At 42.8% G+C, this 11,217-nt stretch overlaps 1 protein-coding gene across 1 annotated transcript in view; it reads left to right on the plus strand.

Annotated features, from left to right (window-relative positions):
- Positions 1-9,747, plus strand: part of LOC126484811 (irregular chiasm C-roughest protein) — a 410,474-nt gene extending 400,727 nt beyond the window's left edge. Inside the window, exons 13-14 of the mRNA XM_050108408.1 lie at positions 5,499-5,637; positions 8,337-9,747. Coding sequence (XP_049964365.1) covers positions 5,499-5,637; positions 8,337-8,588 — 391 coding nt within the window. The 3' untranslated portion in view covers positions 8,589-9,747. The remainder of the gene's footprint in view (positions 1-5,498; positions 5,638-8,336) is intronic.
- The last annotated feature ends 1,470 nt before the right edge of the window (positions 9,748-11,217 follow it).

Below are 11,217 nucleotides of genomic sequence, written 5' to 3' on the forward strand. Positions count from 1 at the left end.
GCATATCACAGCATCTTCTTCCTGCCGGATAAACGTCGCGTCTGTAGCACATCATCTTCGTCGTGTAGCAATTTTAATGGTCAGTAGTGTAACTTACTATATTTCATGTTGTGTAAAGAAATGTAAAAATCGCTCCGAATATAATAATCCTGAAGACAAGTAAGTATGGAAAATACATTTTCTAGTGCTACTTCCAAAAGACGTGGTAGCATTCGTGTTATAGGATTCGTCGAAAGTGTGTAGCAATTTACGAGGTTCCTTACTGGGAGGGTAGATGCCAGGTTAAACGGTAATAACTCCCTCTGTAGGCGAACCGCCGGAGCAGGGGGCGCTTTATTCGGCAGCTTCGCGGAACGCCGGAGCGCCCGGTACGCGCTGCTTTCGGCGTTTGCCACGGCGGTGTGGTTTCCACCTGCGCGGCGCCCACGCCATTCCACGATACGCAGCGCGGCCTGCTGCCTCCAGCCCTGGACGTCTGTGCTGGCATTCCACGTCGGCCACTCCAATAAACCGTTCTCTCCGTTCTCTCCCGTGCCTCGCTGCTTTCCTCATGCCTTCTGGATCTCCAAACAATTTCAACTGTCATTCGAGTCTCCCTGGTATCGACAAAGAGCACTCCCAGCAGTGTGGACACAAACCGTCCCTTCATCCGACAGTAGCCCTTTCCGGGCAGTGCTTGTTGTGATGGCGAGCACTTTCAAAATAATTGTTCTCATTATCTTTACAGGTGTAATACTCTGTACAGAAAACGTTTGAGTTACAGTAAGTTTCAATCAGCATTTATGCATAACAAGTGTTATCTTGGCATTAACATGAACGAGAAGAACGACAAATTATTTGTTCTTGCGAACAGAAAATACCTGCGATTAAGGTTATGAGCAACTTTGATTTGAAGAACAGTACAGAAGTAAGAGCAACTGGTAACAGTTACTTATTGTCAGGCACGAAAAATGTTACTAATTTCAGTGATAATATCCACGAAACAACATTTGCTGTTACGTCTTGATTCTGAAAAGTCTCTGAATCGAAAACTTTGGTATTATCTACATGCCAAACTTGCATCGATTCCTTGCTCACACTAGTGCATCACCATTACGTGAAATTTCTGTATCCGACTTTTTAACCTGAATTTTGGTGTACGGTTCAGGATGAATCGTCAATTTCGATTTCGTTTCTCATTCGTGAGGTACTAGTTGGTCCTCATTAAATTTTTCTACGTTTCTTGTAGTTACTGATCGACAGACAATACGAATTGGCAAAGCTCGCTGATACTATTGCGAAGGAGGTAGTACGGTTTAATAGGACATCTGTCCTCACAGTAATGCATATAGCGAGGTTCTAAAAGTGGATCTAAGCACTATGGGACTTAACATCTGAGGTCATCAGTCCCCTAGACTTAGAACCACTTAAACCCAGCTAACCTAAGGACACCACACACATCCTTGCCGGAGGCAGGATTCGAACCTGCGACCGTAGCAGCAGCGCGGTTCCGGACTGAAGCGCCTAGAACCCCTCGGCCACACGGCCGGCCACATAGCGAGGTGCAGCCAAATTTGGACGAATCCTTAGCCATTAAATTTCGCACGTCTTCTGCAGCTCACACTGCGTGTCTTGAGGAATGTGTTATTCAGACGGATCTTCATATTTCATTACATATCGTGGAATCGTAACCCTCGCAATTATGAGAGAAGGGGTACTTTGTGCCAGCCTTTTCAATATATCGTAATCGAGTCTGCTACTTTTCCTTTTAAAATTTTGAAGCATATATTTAATGTTTTTAATGATTTCTCATTTCAGATTCCGTAACTGTTTCAAACTTTTCAGTAAAACTTGACCTAAACATTCAAGTCTTTGTACTGAATCTGACTTTTCGCAGCAAATATCATATGCATATTTTCAGGTCAACGGCACTTAATACAAATCTATATAACTTTAAAAAGTATTTTGTGATCGAAAATCAACGGCAATTAACGAAAATAGTATTTGTTTAAATTTTTTGCCGTGGTTATGAAGTTCGCATCCATTTATTGCAGACATTACGGAAAATGTTTTGATGTTGCCCTAAAAGATACTTCCACCCTACTTATACATCACAACCTATTTAAGAAGGAAGTTGTTAGTTAAACACACATAACGAAATTTCTTATTGTGTTGGCGGCGGGCACAAAGTGCCCGCACATCCTCCCCTCATCCCTTGGTATTACAAGTCGTGGGAAATGCGTTGGTATAGCCAGCGTTAACGGAATGTTTCGTTTCCGTGCCGTGGAAAAGAGTAACTACGCCTATTTTCCATCGAAAACAATCTGAAATGCAATGTGCAGTATAGCAGTCGGTTTCGACGAGCGACCGGCCAACATCAGGGAGTAAAAGCATATCGTTCAAGGCAGTGGTCCTCAATTGCTGCCAGCGGACTGCATGCGGCTGGAGTAAAATACTCGTTCTGCCCGCAGGAATAAGCCGCATTTTATGATAAGATGCAGCTAGAAACTATTCCTCACACTGTCACTTGTCTGTTAGCACTGACAACTATACACAAAAGTCGATGCTCTCGGTCGTTAAATGATGGCTGTTGTCCAGTGCGTTGTTCTTTGTGAGAGGTAATACTGGAAACTTGGTATTCTCGACACTTGCGTGACACTGTGGATCTCCGGGTACTGAATTCCCTAACGATTTCAGAAATGTCGCATGCATCTAGGTTTAACTACCGCTCGGTTTAGGGCGCTATGTTACGGATTGCGCTGCCCTTCCCGCTGGACGTTCGAGCCCTCCTTCGGGCATGAATGTGTGTGTGTTGTTCTTAGCATAAGTTACTTTAATTAGTGTGTAAGTCTAGGGACTGACGACGTCCGGAGTTTGGTCCCTTAGGAAATCACGAATTTGATCATTTGGTATCTATCGCATTCTGGTTCTCATGATCTCACTGGTGATATCCAAGCCACCGAACCACTGTGTCAGATGATGACGCTATATTGCTGTACACATTCACCAAATCTGCTTTGTTCCCATTCAAATACAAAGAGCCAGTTATTGCTTTACTATACATTTTATCAATATGTTGTACTGTTTCCTTTTGGTCTGCTAGCAGCGTGCCCTGTATCACAGGGATTTCAGTATGTACTAGGCTTGGAGATATGAAACTCTAAACAAAAATGATCATGTGATTCTTCAACTTCTCCCTGCGTATTTCTTGCTAGAACAGTCCACGGGTGTACTGCCGGTCCATAGTGTCCAACGGGCACAATATTTCGGCGATCAGACATGTCGCCATCGTCAGGTGCGCTGACGAACTGTGCTCCTAAGGACGGGCGGCCGTCCTAAATCCCCTTCCCCCGCGAGGCGTTCTCTCCGAGGTCCGCGCCCGCGGCCGCGCGCCGGCGGTCGCTGAGAGGCTGGCGTCGGCGTCTGTGGTGGCGTCGGTGTAACTGCCTAGTCCACCCTGGTCGGTCGTTCGTTTTCTTTGTTAAGCCTCTTTTTAATTAGTGCTGGTTCCTTGCTGAGGTTATAGCCGCAATCTCTGTTGACGAGTCCATCCCTGGTACGAACTTCGATAGCCTCTCTAACGACGATGTCCCAGTATTTAGATGCCTGTGCCAAGACCCTGGTATGTTGGTAGTCCATTTCGTGATTTTCTGACAAACAGTGCTCTGCGACTGCCAAACTTGTTGGCGTACATAAGTCGAGTGTGCCTTCTGGACGTCATGGTCAAAAGAAGAGCGGATGGCACCCTGGGCCATGGGGTATACAGGAAGAAAACGCACACCGACCTGTATTTGCATGCAAATAGCTGCCATCATGCTTCGCAGAAGAATAGGGTACTAAAAACAATGGTGCACAGGGCGCGCACCATCTCGGACGGAGAGAGTCTGCCTCATGAGCTGGAACACCTCAAAACTGTATTTCGGAAAAACGGGTACTCGGAATGGCAGATCAGACGCGCTCTCCGCCCCACCTCTACACTACAGCGTGTGAGATGGACGAAGTCACGGAGGAAGAGATAGCCACCGCCTATATACTATTTATTGGCGCACTATCGGTGAAAATAGGACGAATATTGAGGAAACACTGAGTAGGAACTGTCTTTTGCCCAATAACACACGAGCATTATTGGGAAGAGTCAAGATCTCGGTTTGCGGAAGGCTGGCGTATACCAGATTTCCTGTGAGTGTGGAAAGACTTACATTTAACAGACAGTGCGCACCATCGAAGATCGTTGCCCAGAACATCAGAGACACACTCGACTTATATACCCCAACAAGACGGCAGTCACACAGCACTGTTTGTCCGAAACTCACGAATGGGCTACCAACATACCAGGGTCTTGGCACAGACATCTAAATGCTGGGACAGCGTCGTTAGAGAGGCTATCGAAATTCGTACTGGGGACGGACTCATCAACAGAGACTGTGGCTATAGCCTCAAGAAGGGAAGGGAACCAGAACCGAGTCTAATTAAAAAGAGGCTCACCAAAGAAAACGAACGAGTGACCAGGGCCGACGAGGCAGTTACACTGACGCCACCACAGACGCCGACGCCAGACTCTCAGCGACCGCCGAGATGCGGCCGCGGGCGCGGACCGCGGAGAGAACGCTTGGCAGGGGAAGGGAATTTAGGACGGCCGTCCGCCCTCAAACCTCTTGGCATCACGCTAGACAAGCGGCAAACGTGGTGCCAACACATCGAAGAAGTGAGGAGGAAGGCGCTGGGTAGACTGTGTATGCTCTACCCAGTCATCAACCCCACATTGGCGCTACCAGCTGAATTAGGTCTCACGCTATACAAAGCCACCATTAGCCCACTGTTCTACTTACAGCGGTGGTGTGGGCCAATGCAGCTGAGACCAACATCCCGCCGCCTACAAGTAGTCCAAAACAGGGCCATCAGGACAGTGCTTGGTCTCCCACGGGACTTTAACACCGTGGAACTCCATGCCCTCGCGGGAGTACTATTTGTCAAACAGCGGTTCCAACACGCTGAGGAAGAATTTTACAAGGTCGACGAATCACGCAACCCCTTGGCCGTCGACCTCACTGGCGCGCCACGCTGTGCTGGCCAGACCTCCTTCGTGCGCAAGAATAGCGCCACAAAGGAAAGTGTTTCCATCAAACCAAGTCCCAGTGCAGGACTATACTAAACCATCAACAGTCTTATGCTAACATGAGCACAACGACTTCCGGAAGAAACAGCGACATGGCCGCTATACACTTCCACACCAGTGTTGGCGCAGAACCTGCGTGACACACAACAAGGCATGCACGCCCGCCCCCAGGAGCTCAGTTCGTCAGCGCACCTGACGATGGTGACATGTCTGATCACCGAAATATTGTGCACGCTGGACGCTATGGACCGGCAGTACACCCGTGGACTGTTCGGACAAAAATGATCATTATCATAATTTTGAAACCTGATAGATGCTCGTGGTAAATAGGTAGCTCACTGAAACAGTGATTTGAACAGAAAAGCAAATAACCCACTGACAGGAGCATTACAAACTGTTTCAGTGAGAAGAGTGACGCAGAAAGCGGCGGCGGTGGAGTCGGCGGCGGCCGCAAGTCGGCGACCAACAACAGCAGCGACTACAACTCGGCGACGCGGCCGCCGCCCACCATCACGGGCGGCTCCTCGCCCGACGCCATGAAGGTGAGGTTGGCCGCCATGGTGCTGCAGCCGCCCACGCGCGTCTAACGACCCGGCGCGGCCAGGGGGGGCGGCACCGCCACCAACACCGCCGGCACCCGCACTGCATGAGCCCGCACCAGCACCACCAGCACCAGCACCAGCAACACAGTGCACCGAAGCACTCTGCTCTCTGTAGTCCGCGTCGGCTGCACCGGACGCGAGTGTTTGCGACGTTGCCAGATTTCCGCTCACCTAGAACTGGCAGCAGTGCGACAGCAGCGGCTTGCTTCGGCCCACTCGCCGCTTGAGGCGTACCTCCTGGATGCACATTTGATAACTCATTGCCGCTAGCTTTAATAGGATGTGTGGGGAACGGGGCAGTGGCGAGTAGCCAATTACGTGAGCTTAAACTGTGGCAGACAATAATGCAGACTACTCTGTTTGCAGATAGCTGGGTGGTACATGAGACATGTGTGTTGCATTAACTCACATTCAGCAATTAAAACCAAATCAGAAATATTCTGCTTTGTGCAAGAAATGTCTCGCGCTTGAGTCTTTGCTAATTTGAAGACTGAAAAGAGTCCTTTCTTCATAAATATACGCTTTTTGAATTTTTCAAATGGGCTTCAATTTCATGAATTACCCAACTGACTTGTGAGTTCCAGTGATCGCAGTGAAAAGTGATACGATATCAGTCAAAGATTACATGGAATAGATACTTTCACTAAAACTAAAAGGACTAAAGAATTAATATTCCCTTAATTTGTCTTTCAGTGTGTACTTAACCCTAAAATGCAAAGTTCTTCATCACAATTTTCATTAGTAGCTAATCTTTTTATCGTGATAGACAGTCTTGTATAGTGCTTTTGTTCTATTTCAAATTTTCTTTAAATATAGCTCCCTTACTTTGTAATTCTAGAGGATTCTGTTCAGATTTAGACACCATTTCACTCTACTTCACCCTGTGTCTTCAACTTTCAACCATTATGAAGTCAGGAATTCCTCAGCTGCTAGCCTCCAGATTTTCTGTCTGGTTTCTGACGACAAAACATCCGTATTTCCAACTTTGGCTCATAACACATTATTCTGTTCTTCCCTGTGTCGTGCCATAGCTAAAATGTGTTCCGTTTCATAATGATAACGAAGTTAATTTCGTGAGTTTTCTGAAAGACTGTGAGGTCAGATGCTTTTGATTCACTACTTTATTGAGAGCCTGCAAAGCCTATAGTTGTAGTTTCTTTAATATTTTTTTGCAATGTAGCAGCAATACCTCTTGTGGATTTTTACTTTGAATAACACAGCTATAAACATAATCACAGACCAATACGAAAGGAGTACAGATTTACCAATCAACACAGTGCAAACAATTTTGAAAACGCTTTCTGAAACAGCAAATCAGTGTAGTCCAGTTATAAAAGAAAACCCAAAAGGGAAAATTTAAATATTGCACTGAGAGATTTCATTGTGTTACATATAGTAACAGATGTAGTACACCTCACTAATTAATCTGCAACTTCAACAGTACGTTTCAGACAAGGTTTTGATATCTTCAAGTGAGGAGACCGGTATGTTATGGCTTAGTTATTCCTAATTTCAAGACAAAAATAACTGTCATGGTAAACTTACCTGGAATCAAAACTTCAGTAAATCGTGAAATTGGGTATATACTTAGTTTCTACTGTCTTTGGAACAATTTAGATATTTTAGTTCAACACTATCACATATCTTACTTGTGTAGATGCACTGCTTCACTAAACTGCACATGAATCACACGAGCACTGCACTATGTTGCACAATAAATTAAAAATATATGTACTTGACCAGCTGTACAGTCCAATTTCAAATGTAACATATATTTTACGAATTATTATGTCTACAAGGGAAGTCTTTCAATTCTTTTCCTGAAAATAACTGACCCACGCTGAAATATGTCAATAATAGTTTCATGTGTTTGGCAAGTCTGGAAACGACAATGGTACCAGCATTATTTCCACTGCAAAATATTTTGGGTGCATCAGTTAACGACTACAAAGCTTAGGACAACTGTTTCTAGACTCCGCTACACACCACTTTGACAACTGCTCCTCGAACCATCAGCTCATTGAAACTTGAAGTCTTCTATCAATTGCATATACTTAAGTTACTATGTGAGTTAGTTGCCTAGAAACAGTTTCTAAGATCTTACTGATTGGGATTAAGCATTTGCTTTCAAGTATACTCGCATTAGCAACGGTTTTAATGGATCTTAATGAATGGCTACAGTAGTGTCTCTTTCAGCAAAACATAGTTCCGCAAGTTTCGGTTTTCTGTCGAAGTGGGTCAGTTACTTTCAGGATGTGATCTAATCATATATTCTTGTGCGGTTACCACAGAACACAAAACCAAGGTATCATTTGTTATCTCTTGAATACATTATATCTTTAGTACCATTAACTTAATTATTGTGTGCTCTGGTGTCGGTTCTAGTTAATATGACACTTGTATCTATCTCGGGCTTACTAATGGGATGTATGTTTTCTCCTTTCTCTATCCACAGCACCTGCACTCACATTTCAACATTACAACGTGATCACGTAATCGCTGTGTGGACAATGAGAGCGATGCGAGTGTGATTCGTGGAAAATGTAATATATATATAAGTGTTTTTTTGTATATGAAGTGTGAGACCAAAGAAACCTCTGTAAAGCTCTATATGTGATTTAATTTTTCCTGACTTACAGCGTCGGTTCAGTGGAAACTACTCCAGAGGAACATTCAGGAAGGAGAGGGAAAAGAAAGATAATCTTTATGCTGATCTTCAGGTACCTACAATTAGCAACAATGGCTCTACAATGATGGTTTCGAAAGAAAAGACGACTAAATTTCACAATGAACCACAACCTGGTGCATTCTATTCGTCATTTAAAAGTGGCGAACCCCCAATAACGAAAAATTATTTTCAGCCCAGTATTTTCGAAAGAGCAGAATTATAAGTTTTTTACCGGTATCATGATGTGTGTATTATTAGTTTCTTTTCAGTGTTTCCTGCCGTATATGCGGATGTATTTTAAGTTGATTTGCTTTTTACGATTCCGTCATTGACATGGAGAACGTCAGAATCTCATTAAGTAAAAGATACTACGTGGCCAACCAGTATATTGTAAGAAGTAAATATCATTAACTTTGTGGGTAAACGTAAGGCCGAAATTACTACTATATTTTTAACTGAAATTATACTTACACTTCTACTTCAAAAGAGCCGTAATGAATGAGTGTAACGAGAAATGCCCAGAACTAGAATCTTATGGTTGTATGAAGGGGATCACAAACAAATGCCTCAGAAAACTTTGTAATTTATTTCCTCCAAATAAGTTGTAAAAAATTGTTACGTTCCTTAGCGTAACGAATTGGCCAAGATTCTTCAACATTTCGGAGTGGAAATTTATTTAGACTATGACTACCAATCACAACCTGCTGTTACACATATTATTTGACATCTACAGTTGCCTCTACAAAGTGACACTTTGTGTAGGAAATAATGAGCACATAATTCCTCACGAACGTTTTTCAAATGTATGTGAAACTAGCAGATAGTCAAGGAATGTAGGATTGTAACAGCATTCACATGTGCGACCATATTCTTAAATAAGATCTGACATGGACAGTGAATGGTCTAAGCTAAGAAACAGTACTGAACAACTTTTTGAATTGGTGATGTTTGTCGTTTGATATATAAATTGTTTCTCAAATGTGAGCTGTTTTATAAACATTTTTGTAGTTAATTGGAAATGTAAATTGATGTTAAGCGACGAATATGTGCATGAAGTACAACAGATATTGTAATTTAATTACAGAGGCACTGTCTTGTGTTGCAAATAATTTACAGACAGCAGCTGAAAGTTGTTAGCAATTATCTGCACTTCCTTTATTTAATGTATGGCACATCTTAGTTTTTATTGTTGAAGAGAAGGAGTAAAGATACCAAATTTTACTGTTAATTCAAACCTGGATGTGTATCATACTTCAAGCTGTATCTCAATTGTTGGTGTTATGAATATTTTAAGTGTGTTGTTAGGCTGTATGTATTGTTGATGTATGTACGTTCGCATGTATGTATGTATGTAAATAAAGTTATGGCAGTGTTTTACAATATTTCATGCTTTTATTTAGTTTTTGGCTTGTAACTGAGAGAAGCATGATCTTCTTCAAAGTTACTGATAATCGAACTATACAACAGTTACACGTGAAACAAACACAATGTGAAAGGGACCTATATCAAAGTTATAAGATTTCACCGCCAACAATAAATATGATCAGCAGCAAGAACAGAAAAAGATATGGTTAAAAAATATAATATAAAAATGTGTCATTAATGACTCTCACAGCGGAATTCTGCGTCCCACTAACGCTGGAGTTTCCATTTTCTTCACATATGGACATATCAGTAGTTTGGATATGTCATATTTGTTCTTGCGTAAGTAGTCATTCCTTCGAATAAGAAGTTGAGTCTAGGTTTGTCTGCGAACACACGCTTTATGCCATAGTTCGCGACAGCAGATAAACGCAGTAGACTTTTGTTGAAGACCCACACATAGAACTAGAACATTATTCTGAAGACGGAAGAGAAACAGAGGAATTTCTAGACATCTGCAGCTATTAGGAATGAGACAACTCAGCAATAATCATGAGGAATGTTGCTGGTGGCAAAGACGGCAGCTGCAGGAAATGAAAAGAGATAAATTTATTTCTCAATGTAAAGTAACACGGAAATTCCGTAAAAGTAGGTCATCTAGTTGTACAAAACATTGAAACAGACTCATAAACTAACTCTGAAGATCAAAGTTCCCTTTATATCTCTGCATGGTATTCCATTTACCTTCGTTACCCTAAATAACTATTAGTCCAGAAACCAAAAATGTATCAAGCAAATGTTGTTTAGGTACAAGGAGGACATTAATTAGCTTGAGTGCCTTTCTTGTAACTTGACTATGAAGATACGCCTACAATCAGGTGTTTTTTAAATAGCAGCCTACATGTTTTTATTCAGTAATCCACTTCCTTTTAAGAACTGTTCGAAAAACTATTACAGAGTACCATTCAAGTGGAAAGGTTGTTATTACAAACGTAACACAAAATATATCTTGCGTTTCCTGTACTAATGCACAGTTCTAGGTGGCCAGATTAACCTAATTCGCCCACTTGCTGGAGTTGACAGTAAACAATTAAAAACAAAAATCACACTGGTCGTTCAATCAACCTTACACTAGTATCCGTACTGTGTGGTAGTACAGTTGAATCTGAGTCCAGAAAATGATGAGACATAGCAGACTTTGAAGTCAAGGTAACCACAGCCTGGATATATCATTCTGGAAAGATAAGACCGCTTTAGTTCTAAGATCTTTACTTATAGGGACGCCCGATTTTTCAGCTGCATCATCAGGTGCAATAATGTCAAGACATGTACAGACCGAAAAATCAGAACTGGATGACCCAGGGCCCAGCGTCCATAACCAGAAAATTTTCACTAAGTAGCGAACGTCAATAATAAAATTATATAGAACGTTCCCGTGATACCGTGAGTGACAGTATCTGGTGAGCTAGAGGTGTCCCCATATGCCGAAA

Source organism: Schistocerca serialis, chromosome 6 (assembly GCF_023864345.2).
Source record: "Schistocerca serialis cubense isolate TAMUIC-IGC-003099 chromosome 6, iqSchSeri2.2, whole genome shotgun sequence".
NCBI classification, from domain to species: domain Eukaryota; kingdom Metazoa; phylum Arthropoda; class Insecta; order Orthoptera; family Acrididae; genus Schistocerca; species Schistocerca serialis.